At 45.1% G+C, this 19,393-nt stretch overlaps 1 protein-coding gene across 3 annotated transcripts in view; it reads left to right on the forward strand.

Moving 5' to 3' along the window:
• LOC120046570 (protein FAM53B-like) overlaps positions 1–19,393 on the forward strand; it is a 45,990-nt gene that overhangs the window by 18,850 nt on the left and 7,747 nt on the right. For all 3 annotated transcript variants that reach the window (XM_038991919.1, XM_038991918.1, XM_038991917.1), the window contains exons 2-4: positions 6,880–7,137; positions 7,780–7,834; positions 9,902–10,746. In XM_038991919.1, coding sequence (XP_038847847.1) covers positions 7,057–7,137; positions 7,780–7,834; positions 9,902–10,746 — 981 coding nt within the window. In that variant the 5' untranslated portion in view covers positions 6,880–7,056. The remainder of the gene's footprint in view (positions 1–6,879; positions 7,138–7,779; positions 7,835–9,901; positions 10,747–19,393) is intronic.

The following is a 19,393-nucleotide window of genomic DNA, read 5'->3' on the forward strand; positions in this document are numbered from 1 at the left end:
ATCATATGCCGGCAGTGGGCCTGCATGGGCTGGTCTGGCCCACATTAAACATTAGGAGGCTACATGCCGTCATGGGGCCAGAGAGGAGAGCAGAGCCATTGGTCTCTTTGGCCCCTGTGGGTGGAGGACAGCCTCTGGGACCCGTGAAGCCCTCCTTATGTCACCTCCTTTATTTCCCCACAGTTGGCAAGCACATTACCCCTTTCTTTGTCATGTAGTATATCAATGCAATCTCACCGCCCAGTACTTTCTATCCTCTCCAACTGGCCCCATCATTTTTAAAATCATCAACCCTTTACATTTTCTCTCTACCATATCTTAAGGATAACCCAGAGTGGTCATGGGTTTAGCTGAGGAGCTCTGAAGGCTGTGGTAGCTGTGTCTGTTGGCCCACAGTAGAATCTGAAAGTAGACAGTAGGCTGTTGATTGGAGGAACAGGCCTGGCCCTCTCTAATCAGCTGTTTTACAGCGAGTGGTCGGGACAACCCCAAGGTCACTGCAGTGATTACTATTCCTGATATAGCCTAGCTCTGTCTGTCTGGGGGATTCAACTATATTGTTTTGGATTAGCTCCCTAGTGTTGTGAGTTAAACATTTTGTAGAGGAGGACTCAGTAAATACTACAGAGTGAGCCTGTGGTGTACTCTGTATGTGGTGGCCATGCCCAGTGTGCTGTATGTGTTTAGGCCCGTCTCTCTCAGGGCCCTGCTGCCTGCCAAACAGACACACACAAGGAGCAATCCTGCTGTCCTCCTCGCCCTGCGCCTGGGGACACACTGTTGTGGTTTGATAGAAAAAGGTCATCCTTGGCGTGCTCACACACGTGTGCCCACATCAAATCAAACTTTATTTGTCACATGCGCCGAATACAACAAGTGTAAACCTTAACGTGAAATGCTTACTTACAAGCCCATAACCAACAGTGCTGTTCAAGAAGAGTTAAGAAAATATTTACCAAATAAACTAAAGTCAAAAATAAAATACAAAAATAATAAAAAGTAACACAGTAACATAACAATAACGAGGCTATATACAGGGGGTACCAGTACCGAGTCAGTGTGCGGGGCTACAGGTTAGTTGAGGTAATTTGTACATGTAGGTAGGGATGAAGTGACTATGCATAGATAATAAACAGTGAGTAGCAGCAGTGTACAAAACATGGGGGGGGGGGGGGGGTCAATGTAATAGTCCGGTGGCCATTTGATTAATTGTTCAGCAGTCTTATGGCTTGGGGGTAGAAGCTGTTAGGGGGTCTTTTGATCCTAGACTTGGCGCTCCGGTACCGCTTGCCGTGCGGTAGCAGAGAAAACAGTCTATGACTTGGGTGACTGGATTCTTTGGCAATTTTATGGGCTTTCCTCTGACACCGCCTAGGTAGCAGGAAGCTTGGCCCGAGTGATGTACTGGGCCGTACGCACTACCCTCTATAGTGCCTTATGGTCAGATGCCGAGCAGTTGCCATGCAACCGGTCAGGATGCTCTCAATGGTGCAACTGAATAACTTTTTGAGGATCTGGGGACCCATGCCAAATCTTTTCAGTCTCCTGAGGGGGAAAAGGTTTTGTCGTGCCCTTTTCACGACTGTCTTGGTGTGTTTGGACCATGATAGTTTGTTGCTGATGTGGACACCAAGGAACTTGAAACTCTCGACCCGCTCCACTACAGCCCCGGTGATGTTAATGGGGGCCTGTTCGGCCCTCCTTCTCCTGTAGTCCACGATCAGCTCCTTTGTCTTGCTCACATTGAGGGAGAGATTGTTGTTCTGGCACCACACTGCCAGTTCTCTGACCTCCTCCCTATAGGCTGTCTCATCATTGTTGGTGATCAGGCCTACCACTGTCGCCAGCAAACTTAATGATGGTGTTGGGGTCGTGTTAGGCCACGCAGTCGTGGGTGAACAGGGAGTACAGGAGGGGACCAAGTACACACCCCTGAGAGGCCCCAGTGTTCAGGATCAGCGTGACAGACGTATTGTTGCCTACCCTTACCACCTGGGGGGGGTGGTCTGTCAGGAAGTCCAGGATCCAGTTGCAGAGGGAGGTGTTTAGTCCTAGGGTCCTTAGCTTAGTGATGAGCTTCGTGGACACTATGGTGTTGAACGCTGACCTATAGTCAATGAACAGCATTCTCACATAGGTGTTCCTTTTGTCCAGGTGGGAAAGGGCAGTATGGTGTGCGATTGAGATTGCGTCAACTGTGGAACTGTTAGGGCGGTGTGCGATTTGGAGTGGGTCTAGGGTATCCAGGAGGATGCTGTTGATGTGAACCATGACCAGCTTTTCAAAGCACTTCATGGCTACCGACATGAGTGCTATGGGGCGGTAATAATTTAGGCAGGTTACCTTCCCTTCCTTGGGCACAGGGACTATGGTGGTCTGCTTGAAACATGTAGGTATTACAGACTCGGTCAGGGAGAGGTTGAAAATGTCAGTGAAAACACTTGCCAGTTGGTCTGCGCATGCTTTGAGTACACGTCCTGGTAATCCATCTGGCTCCGCGGCTTTGTGAATGTTGACCTGTTTAAAGGTCTTGCTCACATCGGCTACCGAGAGCGATATCACACAGTCTTGTGCATGCTTCAGTGTTGTTTGCGTCGAAGCGAGCATAAATGGCATTTAGCTCGTCTGATAGGCTCGCTTCTAGAGGTCGACCGATTATGATTTTTCAACGCCGATACCGAATATTGGAGGACCAAACAAAAGCAGATACCGATTAATCGGCCGATTTTTATATACAGTGGGGAGAACAAGTATTTGATACACTGCCGATTTTGCAGGTTTTCCTACTTACAAAGCATGTAGAGGTCTGTAATTTTTATCATAGGTACACTTCAACTGTGAGAGACGGAATCTAAAACAAAAATCCAGAAAATCACATTGTATAATTTTTAAGTAATTAATTTGCATTTTATTGCATGACATAAGTATTTGATCACCTACCAACCAGTAAGAATTCCGGCTCTCACAGACATGTTAGTTTTTCTTTAAGAAGCCCTCCTGTTCTCCACTCATTACCTGTATTAACTGCACCTGTTTGAACTCGTTACCTGTATAAAAGACACCTGTCCACACACTCAATCAAACAGACTCCAACCTCTCCACAATGGCCAAGACCAGAGAGTTGTGTAAGGACATCAGGGATAAAATTGTAGACCTGCACAAGGCTGGGATGGGCTACAGGACAATAGGCAAGCAGCTTGGTGAGAAGGCAACAACTGTTTTTAGAAAATGGAAGAAGTTCAAGATGACGGTCAATAACCCTCGGTCTGGGGCTCCATGCAAGATCTCACCTCGTGGGGCATCAATGATCATGAGGAAGGTGAGGGATCAGCCCAGAACTACACGGCAGGACCTGGTCAATGACCTGAAGAGAGCTGGGACCACAGTCTCAAAGAAAACCATTAGTAACACACTACGCCGTCATGGATTAAAATCCTGCAGCGCACGCAAGGTCCACCTGCTCAAGCCAGCGCATGTCCAGGCCCGTCTGAAGTTTGCCAATGACCATCTGGATGATCCAGAGGAGGAATGGGAGAAGGTCATGGTGGTCTGATGAGACAAAAATAGAGCTTTTTGGTCTAAACTCCACTCGCCGTGTTTGGAGGAAGAAGAAGGATGAGTACAACCCCAAGAACACCATCCCAACCGTGAAGCATGGAGGGGGAAACATCATTCTTTGGGGATGCTTTTCTGCAAAGGGGACAGGACAACTGCACCGTATTGAGGGGTGGATGGATGGGGCCATGTATCGCGGGATCTTGGCCAACAACCTCCTTCCCTCAGTAAGAGCATTGAAGATGGGTCGTGGCTGGGTCTTCCAGCATGACAACGACCCGAAACACACAGCCAGGGCAACTAAGGAGTGGCTCCGTAAGAAGCAGCTCAAGGTCCTGGAGTGGCCTAGCCAGTCTCCAGACCTGAACCCAATAGAACATTTTTGGAGGGAGCTGAAAGTCCGTATTGCCCAGCGACAGCCCCGAAACCTGAAGAATCTGGAGAAGGTCTGTATGGAGGAGTGGGCCAAAATCCCTGCTGCAGTGTGTGCAAACCTGGTCAAGAACTACAGGAAACGTATGATCTCTGTAATTGCAAACAAAGGTTTCTGTACCAAATATTAAGTTCTGCTCTTCTGATGTATCAAATACTTATGTCATGCAATAAAATGCAAATTAATTACTTAAAAATCATACAATGTGATTTTCTGGATATTTGTTTTAGATTCCGTCTCTCACAGTTGAAGTGTACCTATGATAAAAATTACAGACCTCTACATGCTTTGTAAGTAGGAAAACCTGCAAAATCGGCAGTGTATCACGCAGAGTCAGTGTATTTGCAACAGTTTGGGCCGCCTAATTTGCCAGAATTTTACGTAATTATGACATAACATTGAAGGTTGTGCAATGTAACAGGAATATTTAGACTTATGGATGCAACCCGTTAGATAAAATACGTAACGCTTCCGTATTTCACTGAAAGAATAAACGTCTTGTTTTCGAGATGATAGTTTCCGGATTCGACCATATTAATGACCTAAGGCTCGTATTTCTGTGTGTTATTATGTTATAACTAAGTCTATGATTTGATAGAGCAGTCTGACTGAGCGGTAGTAGGAAGCAGCAGGCTCGTAAGCATTCATTCAAACAGCAGTTTCCTGCGTTTTGCCAGAAGCTCTTCGCTGTGCTTCAAGCCTATCAACTCGCTCTGAGACTTGGAGTAGTTATTCCCCTTGCTCTGCATGGGTAACGCTGCTTCGAGGGTGGCTGTTGTCGTTGTGTTCCTGGTTCGAGCCCAGGTAGGAGCGAGGAGAGGGATGGAAGCTATACTGTTACACTGGCAATACTAAAGTGCCTATAAGAATATCCAATAGTCAAAGGTTAATGAAATACAAATGGTATAGAGAGAAATAGTCCTATAATTCCTATAATAACTACAACCTAAAACTTCTTACCTGGGAATATTGAAGACTCATGTTAAAAGGAACCACCAGCTTTCATATGTTCTCATGTTCTGAGCAAGGAACTTAAACGTTAGCTTTCTTACATGGCACATATTGCACTTTTACTTTCTTCTCCAACACTTTGTTTTTGCATTATTTAAACCAAATTGAACATGTTTCATTATTTATTTGAGGCTAAATTGATTTTATTGATGTATTATATTAGGTTAAAATAAGTGTTCATTCAGTATTGTTGTAATCGTCATTATTACAAATATATATATAAAAATCGGCCGATTAATCGGTATCGGCTTTTTTTGTCCTCCAATAATCGGTATCGGTATGGGCGTTGAAAAATCATAATCGGTCGACCTCTAGTTAGGACATGTACTTTGTGCATGATACAAGTAATTTTTCCAACAATTGTTTACAGACAGATTATTTCACTTATCATTCACTATATCACAATTCCAGTGGGTCAGAAGTTTACATACACTAAGTTGACTGTGCCTTTAAACAGCTTGGAAAATTCCTTAAAATTATGTCATGGCTTTAGAAGCTTCTGATAGGCTAAGTGACATCATTTGAGTCAATTGGAAGTGTACCTGTGGATGTATATCAAGGCCTACCTTCAAACTCAGTGCCTTTTTGCTTGACATCATGGGAAAATCAAAAGAAATCAGCCAAGACCTCAGAAAAGAATTGTAGACCTCCACAAGTCTGCTTCATCCTTGGGAGCAATTTCCAAATGCCTGAAGTTACCACGTTCATCTGTACAAACAATAGTACGCAAGTATAAACACCATGGGACCACACAGCCGTTATACCGCTTAGGAAGGAGACGCGTCTCCTAGAGATGAACATACTTTGGTGCGAAAAGTGCAAATCAATCCCAGAACAACAGCAAAGAACCTTGTGAAGATGCTGGAGGAAACAGGTACAAAAGTATCTATATCCACAGTAAAACGAGTCCTATATCGACATAACCTGAAAGGCCACTCAGCAAGGAAGAAGCCACTACTCCAGAACTGCCATAAAAAGCTAGACTATGGTTTGCAACTGCACATGGGGACAAAGATCGTACTTTTTGGAGAAATGTCCTCTGGTCTGGTGAAACAAAAATAGAACTGTTTGGCCATAATGACCATCGTTATGTTTGGAGGAAAAAGGGGGATGCTTGCAAGCCGAAGAACACCATCCCAACCGTGAAGCACGGGGGTGGCAGCATCATGTTGTGGGAGTGCTTTGCTGCAGGAGGGACTGGTGCACTTCACAAAATAGATGGCATCATGAGGCAGGACAATTATTTGGATATATTGAAGCAATATCTCAAGACATCAGTCAGGAAGTTAAAGCTTGGTCGCAAATGGGTCTTCCAAATGGACAATGACCCCAAGCATACTTCCAAAGTTGTGTCAAAATGGCTTAAGGACAACAAAGTCAAGGTATTGGAGTGGCCATCACAAAGCCCTGACCTCAATCCTATAGAAAATGTGTGGGCTGAACTGAAAAAGCGTGTGCGAGCAAGGGTCCTACAAACCTGACTCAGTTACACCAGCTCTGTCAGGAGGAATGTGCCAAAATTCACCCAACTTATTGTGGGAAGCTTGTGGAAGAATATCCAAAACATTTGACCCAAGTTAAACAATTTAAAGGCAATGCTACCAAATACTAATTGAGTGTGTGTAAACTTCTGACCCACTGGGAATGTGATGAAAGAAATCAAATCTGAAATAAATCATTCTCTACTATTATTCTGACATTTCACATTCTTAAAATAAAGTGTTGATCCTAACTGACCTAAGACAGGGAATTTTTACTCGGATTAAATGTCAGGAATTGTGAATGTAAATGTATTTGGCTAAGGTGTATGTAAACTTCCAACTTCAACTGTATGTGTGTGTGTGCTCACCACATCTCTCTTTCTGTCTGTTTTTGCACAGGGATGGCTGAAGAGTGAGAGACGCTCCCCTACCACCCGAGGACACTCTGCCGATGGAAGGTGGTCATTTGCCCATCCAACCTGCCCAAAAGACTGTCTCCCCTCCGCCCTCAACTAAGATGGCTTTCCACGGCCTTCTCCTGCACTGGAATGGACTGGAGCAGAGCTGCGCCGTACCATGGTGATCATTTTCTCAAAAACACTGGAAAAGAAGAAGGGTGTCGATGATGTAAGGTCCAAAGACACTGAATTGCTGCTGGTGAGTAAAACTCTGCTAGACCTATAACTAAAGCACTGTAACAAGTACCTTACAGGTGCGTCTCTCTCTCAACTGACCTTGGAAACATGAGACTTGGGTTCTCTTTTGGCTTCTTTACAATACATCCTATTGTAGTTTTTGGCAGGGTGCTCGCCATCAAGGTCTTAAATTCATTTATATGGCCTCTAGGTTGGCCCTTCTAAATAAATGTTATATTATTCTACCTCAGCAGTCGATGACATTAAAGGGCTGATTTTCAAATCAAGCAATTTGGGTGAAAAGACTTCAACTAAAATTAAGCCCATTTGAGCAGTTGTACCTCTTCATAGCCCCCAGTGTGTACTGTGAGGTGTCTAGCTGTGCTGTCATAACACTGTTTTGTTGTGACGATGAACCTAAGGTGTCTCCCAGCAATGTTAATGACTCCGTCCCTTTGCCCTATTTCTCTATGAGCTTGACTGCACCACCCTGTTTGTTCTCCTTTCTGAATTGTTCTGTACGTTCTAGGACAAACAGGGATTGTGTGTGTGTGTGTTTGTGTGTGTGATGCTTGGAGAGTTATGTACGGACATGTTTAGAGTGTGATAAATGAGTCTAAGCCATGTCCTCTTTGTCTGTTTCCCTCCATCTGTCCATCAACAGCGTAAGCGCGGCACCATGAGCAGAGGGACTACCCTCTTCTCCTGTGGCACTGTGGGTGAGTGCATCCATCCCTCAGACTATGGCCTTTGCTCTGTTATCCTCACCATTAAGTTTCTTACCGTCTTGTATCAGGCTTTATCTTCATTTTCTTTGTGTTGTTCACCAGCTTTATGTCTTGTTATAAGCTCCCCTCCCCTTTTAACTATTTCTGCTGATCCCCTTCTGTCACTCTCTTTCTGTCTCACTTCTCTCTTTTACCATCTGTCTCTCGCCTCCCTCTCATGCCCAGTGTGCACTTGCCTTCACACAGAGCTGTGCACTGCACTCATTGGACTTAAAAGTAATTGAGTGTTGTGTTGCCTTTGTCAATGACTTCTATGGCTCAGCGAATATCACACTCCTTACCCCCCCCCCCCCATGTTTAAAGACAAGCTACTGTAAATAAGAGTCCCTTTGGACTCGCCCCGTCATCTGTCCCATGTACCGGAGAGGGGGGGAAGCCAAAGGGATACACATTGCATATATCCTACAACTACTATATCTGTTACAGCTGACATAAGACATTGTATGCTATTAAATGGCTTTTGCTGGGATTGCAGTCCTTTGCTGAACACATTTTTCACTGGGCGAGGTAATTTCTTTTAGATGCTTTCTCCTATTGTCATTTTGTATTCTTGACATTCTTGTCAGGTCATGTCGTAGCCCCCGTCCATTGTTCTTTGGGACTGAAACAAAGACTTCCGCCCACCAAGTAAGGGCAAAAATGGAGAGAAGCATTTGAAGGGATGGATTTGGACAGAGATGAGCCCCTGGTTGCCAATTGGGAATCAATAGAGATCTGTGCTAGCTTTGAGATCAGTAGCGGCTACGTTAGCCAGAACCAGTGTGGTGTTTTGCCCACTGGACTGTCATATTCTTCCTTTGTGCCTGTGATGAATAATGTTGGCATATTCATTTGTCAAGTTCTGTCTGAATTTAAACCAATCAAGTCAGGCTGCATTTCTGTCATTGTTGGAGGAAGCCACCCACCCGGACTAAGACATATTCTCCAGTCAGAGGACTTTTGGCAGTTCTCCTTCAGTCTAAATTTGTCTTCACTTCACTTTTCAGTTGGAGAAACCCCCATCAAGAGTAAAACAAGTGGCACAACGTTGTCCGGTTCATAGACCTGAAAGTCAGTGTTTGTTATGTGACTGGTACTGTTGTTGGCCAAACATCACCGTGCCACTGTTGCCCTTAGGCCTCTTCGTGCCAATTTTTGTTAACTAAGCGTTCTGTGACAACTGTAGTGCTATATAAAAAATGTGAGTAATTAATGACGTATGTTGCCATTTGACATTTACATGTCTCGTAGAGGCTGCCAGGTTGCTTGTAGAATCTTGTAATACCAATAAGCTCAGACTATTTCCCTGCCAGCCATAATGCAACTGTTGATCTAGAGCAAGCAGCTCTGTTTCAGATAATGTACTGTCAAGAAGTGCAGCTTGGGTTGAACCAATCCCCTGTCAATAGCTGTCTTTTACTATCCTGTCCTAAACCACCTTTACTGCGAATCTAGACCTTGAGTGATGTGCTCCATCTCTCTCTCTAGAGTTCCTACAGATGTGGCGATACTCACCAGGATACACTTTACTGTCTTACTAACCAAGAGCTGCTACTGCTTACTGTCTATTGCTTACTGTCTGAGTGTGCGTGTGCATGCACGTGCGATTATTTACTGGGTTGATCATCCTAACGTGAAGCCCAACTCGCATACGTGAAGAAGATGCACACTGCACATTGAACCTCACCCTGGAAGCTTAGCCCTGCTTTCCCTGTCGTTTATTGTGTCACTTAAAGCTGCACTTTATCTTGACATAGCCTCTGTAGAGGAGATAAAGTGGGATTTCCAAAACTCTATGAGATGGCAAATAGTAGCTTATGTTGCCAGAGGGGGAGAAGTGATATAAGAGGACCATTGAGTTTTTTTGATAGTAATGATTTCAAATTAGGCCCCTGATACAAGCTTCCCATCTGTTATGTCCTGATTTATATACCCACTTCAAAAGTACATTATGTCAAATTAGATGATATATAAAGTATAAAACATAACATGTATTTATTGTGTGTCCTTGTGTTCCAGAGGCAGACAGGTGGCTAGACCTGCGCAGAGGCTGTGCCATCCAGCCAGGGACCCCCTGCCAGTCCGGCGCCAGTCTGGAGAGCCTGTGGGACGTTCTGCCCGAGGAGTGTCAGCAGAGTAGCCGGGTCTGGGGCCGTGAGGTGGGCACCGCCACCGCCATCACCAGCCTCATTCGAGACCTCAACCTGGGCGATGCCAAGCTGGCAGCCACCCAGTCCCTGGCCCTCGCCACATCCACCACGGCGCCCCCTAGCAAGCGCCAGTGCCGCTCACTCTCACTGTCCTTCTCCGAAGCGTTTGGGAGCTGCAGGTCGTCATGGAGACCTCAGGGGTCGCGAGTGTGGACGGCGGTGGAGAAGAGGAGGTGCCACAGCGGGGGGAGTGTGCAGCGCTGCTCTGGAGGAAGTGGAATAGGAGGTGGTGGAAGTTTTTCAGGGGTTAATTTTCCTGCCATGCAGCGGAGCTCCAGTTTCAGCCTGCCATCCCGCTCCAACAACCCCACAGAAGGCACCCTGGAGCTTCCCTGCTTCAACCAGCACCTGCCCCTTCACCCCCTGTTCACTGCCTCCCCTACCTCCCCCTCCTACCACCACTCTCTCAGGCCCCTCTCCTTGTCCCATGAGCAGATCAGCCTGCCAGACCACCACAGAGAAGGGGCCAGCTCACCGGACTGCAACCCACAGCTGGGGAGACGTGCTGGGCAGACAGCAGGGGGGACTGGGGGGCTGTCGCGGAGCAAGTCCCATCCCTGCGTCCTGAACGATAAGAAGATCGGTATGAAGCGCAGGAGACCAGAGGATGCTCAGGAACCACGGCCCTCCCTGGACCTGGCCAAGATGACCCAGGTTAGTAACCGTGGACACACACACACCCCTCAATAGTCTGCCAAGAGTGTCTGGCAATGCCAAATTACTGAAAGGTAACTTTAGATCAAAACATATTAGTGGAATCTGATTATGTTATGATGACTGAGACATTTCACAGAGCTTAATCGGTATTTTCTCATCTTGATTAAGAGTAGATCAAATGAAGATCTTACGAAGGGCATATATCACACCACACAAGTTGAAAAACATGAAACAAAGCCTTTCAGACTTGTTGGGATGGCTGTGGTGAGGTCGGTACACTAATGCATCTGTTCTGCAAATGTCCAGCTGTCAAAAGATTCTGGACTGAGTTAGTTGATTATGTTGTCTGAAATCTTGAATATATGTATCCCACTGTTTCCTGTAGTGTACCAACTAGGGAGTAGGGTAATATCCAACCTAGTACCACGCTACGCATCATTACTCTGGCCCAACTATCAGTCAAACAGACAATACTTAGGAATTGGAAAGTGTGTAAACCTCAGTGTGGACACTTGGTTAATGGACTTCTTGGACTATGGAACGAGCAGCCTTCAAGACTATGACAATGGACTAGATGGTCTCTGGGACACTATCAGAACACATGTAAACCATAGAACAGGGGTATTCAACTCTTACCCTACGAGGTCCGGAGCCTACTGGTTTAAATCAGTCCCTGATTAGAGAGGAACAATGAAACAACGCAGTGGAACTGGCTCCGAGGTCCAGAGATGAGTTTGAAGGCCATAGAACATAACCTAAATAAATCAAGTTGTAGACGGCATGTGTGCTGGTCCTGATGATTGTGTGTGCGCTTGCTTCCATGCCCGCCCGGGTGTCCAGTGGGGCTTGGTTCTTCCCGTCCTTGGAAAATCCCTTTGGGCAGGGGGCGGGGGCATCACCCTGCCGGCAGTTCGGAGCGGGTGGGGGTGATGCACCCACTGATGAGAGCAGCCGTTTGTATTACGACACCTTAACTCAATTGTTTTGTGTACTGTAAAAAAAGATATAGCTCAACTTTCATCCAAGTCTTTAAACTCTTTAATACCTTTAATAACCTGAATACATAAGGTTAGATCAGGCCAAACAAAATTACCAACAAAGGAATACTTCTGTTCAGAGATGGGGAACGTTCAAGAGCTCTTCAAACATAATTTGGCTTCCTTCTTTGTGTCTGATCTGGGGGATTAAATCAGGCTGTATTAAGTTTTTCTGGGTCGATGGGTTGTAGTGTGGAGGGTAAATGTTTTCAAGTCTCCCCTTTGGGAAATGGCGTTAACTAAGGAGCATTCCTTGTGTTTGGTCATGCTTCGCACTGCCATGCTCTAGCACACTTGGCGCCGGTTATCATTTCATTGACTCTGTTGGGTAAACACACAATGCAAAAGTTGAACCCGCACAGTTCATTTCCCTCTTCCTCCCTCCCTCCCTCCGTCACTATATCCCTCCCTCCAGTGGTTGACCGTGGGGGAGGGAGATTTGATTAATGATCAGGCTATTTAGTCACACAGGTTTTTATTTTTAGCTGGATCACATTATGCCTGGCCTGGAGGAGGCTTGTTTGTGCTTGTGGAAAGCCAGAGGAAGTCGTGGAACTGCTCTGAGATTACTACTTGATGGCTTCATGTAGAATGGATGGATAGGATCATGGATATAGTCTAATTTTGCACATGAATCAGATGTTGAATGCAGCCAATTATGATGATACAGCACTATATGCAGTCCCACTTAACTTTCCTACAGTGACACCACACTTGCCTGGCTCACTTAGCTCTATCCCTCTGACGAAGGCGTCTCCCTTGAGAATGTGCTGAGATTGCATAGTTTGGAATTAAATCCAGTACATATAGGGCTCCTCCAGGACTAGCACAGTGTAAACACTGATGTAGCTAGCTGATATCATAACTTTGTGCCTCTCCTTCCTCCTCAACCCTGCCAGGGTTGGATCAACAAGTGTTCAGTAATGGAGCCTAGCATGTTTCCTGTGTCCATGCCAGCCACTAAAACCAAGGGCATTTTCGTTATCCGCACCAGTTACCTTCGCTCTCTGGAATGCCCAATGGCTCACAGGCTATTATTTTCGCATGGATAGTACCAATAATGAATAGAGGCTAGTTTTTTATTATTTCGTTTTTGTTTGTGGTTGGGATTGCTCGACTGCGCTTTAGCACTGTGTGAGGAGGACTGATGAGATCGGGTGGTGCGGGTTTGAGCAGTATTTTCAGCCACCACACACGCATGAAACCAGATATGCACTTACCAATTTACTCTCTCACAGCACAGAATACTGTAGGTCACGAAAGCACACTGACACATACACACATTGTCACAGATGCACACACCCAAACTCAGTCACTCTTGATCAATCTCAGTCCTGTTGAGTATAGTATGGCTTAGGTAAGGTATTGAGTCTGACTCAGTACTATAAACTTGGCTGCAGTAGTGATACACAAGCAGAAACAGTCTGTATATAGCACTGCAAATGTACGGTAGCTCTATATAACCGTACTGTATGTATGAAACTATGAATATGGTTCTATTTGTACTGATTATTGCTTTGGAACTTCTGTAATGCCGGCTTAGGGGTGAGGGGTTTGCCAGACGCAAAAGGGTGCGCTTCCTGTGTACTAACAAATGCACAAACACGAAGTACCCGTGACGCACTCCATAGAGAAATGGTCCTCTGAATTGAAGGCTGTTACAGGACTGTTTTGCTAGCGCTGACTGGAATATGTTTCGGGACTCCGCCGATATCATCGACGAGCTAACCACCTCCGCCTTGGGCTTCATCAGGAAATGCATCGCCGACGTTGTCCCCACAGCTGCTTCCCCAATCAAAAGTCCTGGATTAACACAGAGGTACACGCTAAACTAAAGGACAGGGCTACCACACATAGGGCTATCTCAGCCAACACAGAGGCTACGGCTGAGGAAACAAACTGTTTTCCATGGTGCATTCTCAGAGCATGCACTGACCAGCTTGCAGGCATCTTCACGTAATTTTCAACCTCTCTGTAATCCCCACGTCTCAAGTTGACCACCATCATTCATGTTCCCAAGAACTGTAAGGCTACCTGCCACAATGACTACTGCCCTCTAAAGTGATTTGAAAGTCATGGCATACATCACCTCCATCATTCCAGACACCCTAAACCAACTCCAATTTGATTTCCACCCCAACAGATCTACAGACAATGCAATCTCAATTGCACTCCACACTGCCCTCTCCCACCAGGACAAGAGGAATACCTATGTGAGAATCCTGTTAATCGATTACAGCTCAGCATTCAACACCATAGTGCCCTTCAAGCTCATCACCAAACCCGGGAGCCTGGGACTGAACACCTCCCTCTGCAACTGAATCCTGGACTTCTTGATGGGCCGACCCCAGGTGGATAAAGTAGGCGACAACACCTCCGCCATGCTGACCCTCAACATGGGGCCCCCCCACACACAACTCCAACTCCATCATCAAGTTTGCTGACTACACGAAAGTGGTAGGCCTGATCACCAACAGCGATGAGACAGCCTACAGGGAGGAGGTCAGAGAACTGGTAGTGTGGTGCCGGGACAACAACCTCTTCCTCAACTTCAGCAAGACCAAGGAGCTGATCGTGGACTACAGAAAACAGTGGGGGTGCACACCCCGTCCACATCAACAGGGCCGCAGTGGAGAGAGCTTTAAGTTCCTCGGTGTACACATCACTGATGACTTAACATGGTCCTTTCACACCAGAACAGTCTTGAAGAAGGCACGGAATCGCCTCTTCTCCCTTAGGAGGCTGAAATGATTTGGCATGGCCCCTCAGATCCTCAGAAACTTTTACAGCTGACCCATTGAGAACATACTGACTGGTTGTATCAATTTCTTGTATGGCAACTGCACCGCTCGGAACTGGAAGGCCCTACAGCGGGCAGTGGGGACGGCCCAGCACATCACTTGGGGTGAGCTCCCAGCCATCCAGGACGAACATGCCAGGCAGTATCTGAGAAAGGCCAGAAAAATTGTCAAAGACTCCAGCCACCCGAGACATGGACTGTTTTTCATGCTCCCGGTCTGCGGTTGTGAGGCCGGTTAGACGTACTGCCAAATATTCTAAAATGACATGGAGATGGCTTATGATAGAGAAATGAACATTAAATTCTCAGGCAACATCCTCTGGGGGACATGCCTGCAGTCAGCAGGCCAATTGCAATCTCCCTCAAAACCTGAGACATTTGTGGCATTGTGTTGTGTGACAAAACTGCACATTTAGAGTGGCCTTTTATTGTCACAAGCACAAGTTACACCTGTGTAATGATCATGCTGTTTAATCATCTTCTTGATATGCCACACTGTCAGGTGGATGGATTTTATTGGCAAAGGAGAAATGCTCATTGACAGGGATGTAAACAAATTTGTGCACAACATTTTAGAGAAGCTTTTTGTGCGTATGGAACATTTCTGGGATGTTTTATTTCAGCTCATGAAACATGGGGCCAACACTTTACATTTTGTGTTTATATTTTAGTTCAGTGTATATATCACTATTAGTATATCCTACTACCAGTCACTTTATATGTAAAGCCACCTAAACCACTCCAATACCCCTGCACATCGAATAAGGTACTGGCACTGACGTGTATCTACTCACATTCTTGTGTTTCTTTAACTCACGTTGTAGTTCTTGTGTTTTTAAATGTTTTTAATTATATTATCTATGGTATTATTAAAATTGCATTGTTGGGAAAGAGCTCTCAAGGTAAGAATTTCACTGTACTGTTTTACACCTATTGTGCACGTGGTGAGTAAACTTTAAATCTTAAACTTTGGTCTTCGGATGAGGACAGATGAGGAGTATTAACTGCTGGTTGGAAAAGGAAATGAGAAGGTGGAAATTTGAGGCTGGTTACAGCCTGTGTTCTGCCTGGCATCTAGAGAGAATTACTAGAAAGGAGGGAATGTTGGGAACAGATGAGATTTTACAAATTGTTGCTGGAATTCTGTACTCTCTAATCCAAGTAGGATTGGTGGGGGAATCATTTTATTTTCTGTTAATTGAGATGTTAATTTGCCATTTCACTCTGTTCAAGTTTATTGACATTTGACTTGTTAGTGTGGAGAGCAAATCCGATTGACTTTAACGAGCATAATTGCATGGGAATTTGATTGCCCAATTCTCTCAGGCTGTTTTTACATGTGAAAAGTGATTCAAAAGACGAAATCCATCCTCAATCACTATGGGTGTGTATGCATATGTCCTGAAGGTGAGAATTAGATGTGAATGCTTCTTCACGTATGAGTTAGGCCTCACCTTAGAATAATTAACCCAGTGAATAACCACACACTCACACACGACTGTGTAGAGAAACTAGGTGTGAGGTGTCAGGACTATTGCATAATAGCCTAGGTCTCCCATGGATTGTTAACTCCATTGGTCCCATGCTTTGCACAGTGAAAAAGCTGAAATTCACTACTTTCATTCATCTGCTTGCTCTGATCTCATATTTAGCATCACATTGAAGTGTTTTACTATTTTCTTTTCAGCACAACCAGGGCTACAAGTAAAAAAACGTTGACATAAACAGCTGCTTTTATGAGTTTTATTGACAAATGTCAATAAACAAATATGGTCCGCCAAGCAAAAACCTGATAAAACATTTTGGGGTGAAAATACTGTAAGTACAGAAATTGTTTGCTGATGTAAAAAAAGGGCTTTGTAAATACATTTGATTTGGTTTGCTCAGTGGGAAATGAATATCCAACTAGTCAGTGACAACTGTGTAGTTTGGAGTTTGTGACAGCAACTATGTGAGTTTATTACAGTATCATAGACATTATGTCCTGGTGTTTCCTATAATATTCTATGTAAAATAACTTCTTACCTTCTAACGACTCTTGTGCGGCTTGTGAGAGTGTAAACAGCAGTTCCGACTGTTTACATAAGACAAGGCATTGCACAATTTTTTTACTTGCGAAATACTGCACCTAACACCTCAGATGTAAAATTGTGCAACTAAAACATCCTCGGCCAAAACGTCAAAAAGAATTACCGATTTCTTGAGTTATCTTAGATTAAATAGGCTTCAGTGTCTCATGGGGGACAAACATAATTAACCAAAAACTGAATCCGTCAGGAAACACACCAAGACTGAAATAAAAAAATTCTAATGAGCAACAGAAAAACATACGTGCCAATCGCCGTGTTCAGTAGCTCTTTAAATGTGTGGCGGCATTTAGCCTAGTGGATAAGGGCGCTGGACCAGTAACCAAAAGGTTGTTGGTTCAAATCCCCGAGCTGACTAGGTGAAAAATCTATGTCCCCTTGAGCAAGGCACTTAACCCTAATTTCTCCTGTAAGTTGCTCTGGATCAGAGCGTCTACTAAAAATGGAACAAGGTGTTGTTTTAGCTACCATGTAGGCCTAGCAGTGCTCCTATGGCCTCTGCCGAGACTACATCTAAAGGAACAATAGTTTTTGGCTACAGTGACAATAAAAGGTTTCTGTTATTCAGCAAGTGTATGTGTGTGGTGTTTAAAACCACTCCCCCATAATTCCCCACATAGCGTATATTGTGGTTGAACTGTGTCTATCATTTCATCCATTCTCCCTGTAGTCATTTACAAGCTGAATTTAGGGCTCTAACTATAGTGAGCTCCATAAGTATTGGAACAGGACACATTGTTTGTTGTACCAGCCTTTGGATTTGAAATTATGCAATGATTATGATGTTAAAATGAAGACTGTCAACTTTAATTTGAGGGTATTTTTCTTCCATATCGGGTGAAATGGAGGCGGAAGAAATTGTAGCAGTTTTACGGGCGCCCAACCAATTGTGCTATTATGTTGTTTTTTTCGGGTTTTGTAACTTATTTTGTACATAATGTTTTTGCAACCGTATCTTACGGCAAAAAAAGAGCTTCTGGATATAAGGACAGCGATCACTCACCTCGGATTAGAGAAATATTTTATTCTTCAACAAGCAGGACGCACAGGACATACTCTGAACACCCGACAAGACCAACATCCCAGTTATTTGCAAGAGGAAGAGACGCAGGTACAGAGAACACAGAGCGGGATGCTTCGTAAGGATCCGCAGAAGGCGAGTGTGAAAGCTGCCGTTACCGTCAATATTACTCGCCAACGTGCAAACATTGGACAATAAATTCGACAAGGTACAATCGCGAATATCCTACCAATGGGACATCAAAAACTGTAATATCTTATGTTTCACGGAATCTTGGCTGAATGATGACATGGATATTCAGCTAGCGGGATATACGCTGCACCGGCAAGATAGAACAGCACACTCCGGTAAGACGAGGGGGGGGGACGGTCTGTGCATATTTGTAAACAACAGTTGGTGCATGAAATCTAAGGAAGTCTCTAGATTTTGCTCGCCTGAAGTAGAGTATCTTGTGATAAAATGCAGACCACAATATTTGCTTAGAGTTTTCAGCTATACTTTCCGTGGCTATTTATTTACCACCATAGACGGATGCTGGCACTAAGACCACACTCAGTCAGCTGTATAAGGAAATAAGCAAACAGGAAACTGCTCACCCAGAGGCGGCGCTCCTAGTGGCCGGAGACTTTAATGCAGGGAAACTTAAATCAGTTCTACCTAATTTCTATCAACATGTTAAATGTGCAACCAGAGGGGGGAAAAAATCTAGATCACCTGTACTCCACACACAGAGATGTGTACAAAGCTCTCCTTCGCCCTCCATTTGGTAAATCCGACCACAATTCTATCCTCCTGATTTCTGCTTAGATGCAAAAAAGGAATGCAGGAAGCACCAGTGACTCGGTCTATAAAGAAGTGGTCAGGTGAAGCAGATGCTAAACTACAGGACTGTTTTGCTATCACAGACTGGAACATGTTCCAGGATTACTCTGATGGCATTGAGGAGTACACCACATCAGTCACTGGCTTTATCAATAAGTGCATCGAGGACGTCGTCCCCACATTGACTGTACGTACATACCCCAACCAGAAGCCATGGATTACAGGCAACATTCGCACTGAGCTAAAGGGTAGAGCTGCCGCTTTCAAGGTGCGGGACTCTAATCCGGAAGCTTATAAGAAATCCTGCTATGCCCTCCAACGAACCATAAAACAGGCAAAGCGTCAATACAGGGCTAAGATTGAATCATACTACACTGTCTCCGACGCTCGTCTTATGTGGCAGGCCTTGCAAGCTATTACAGACTACAAAGGGAAGCACAGCCGCGAGCTGCCCAGTGACACGAGCCTACCAGACGAGCTGAATCACTTCTATGCTCGCTTCGAGGCAAGCAACACTGAGGCATGCATGAGAGCATCAGCTGTTCCGGACGACTGTGCGATCACGCTCTCTGTAGCCGACGTGAGTAAGACCTTTAAACAGGTCAACATTCACAAGGCTGCGAGGCCAGACGGATTACCAAGATGTGTGCTCCGGGCATGTGCTGACCAACTGGTAGCTGTCTTCACTGACATTTTCAACATGTCCCTTATTGAGTCTGTAATACCAACATGTTTCAAGCAGACCACCATTGTCCCTGTGCCCAAGAACACGAAGGCAACCTGCCTAAATGACTACAGACCCGTAGCACTCACGTCCGTAGCCATGAAGTGATTTGAAAGGATGGTAATGGCTCACATCAACACCATTATCCCAGAA

This window comes from Salvelinus namaycush, chromosome 4, assembly GCF_016432855.1.
Source record: "Salvelinus namaycush isolate Seneca chromosome 4, SaNama_1.0, whole genome shotgun sequence".
Classification (NCBI taxonomy): Eukaryota; Metazoa; Chordata; class Actinopteri; order Salmoniformes; family Salmonidae; genus Salvelinus; species Salvelinus namaycush.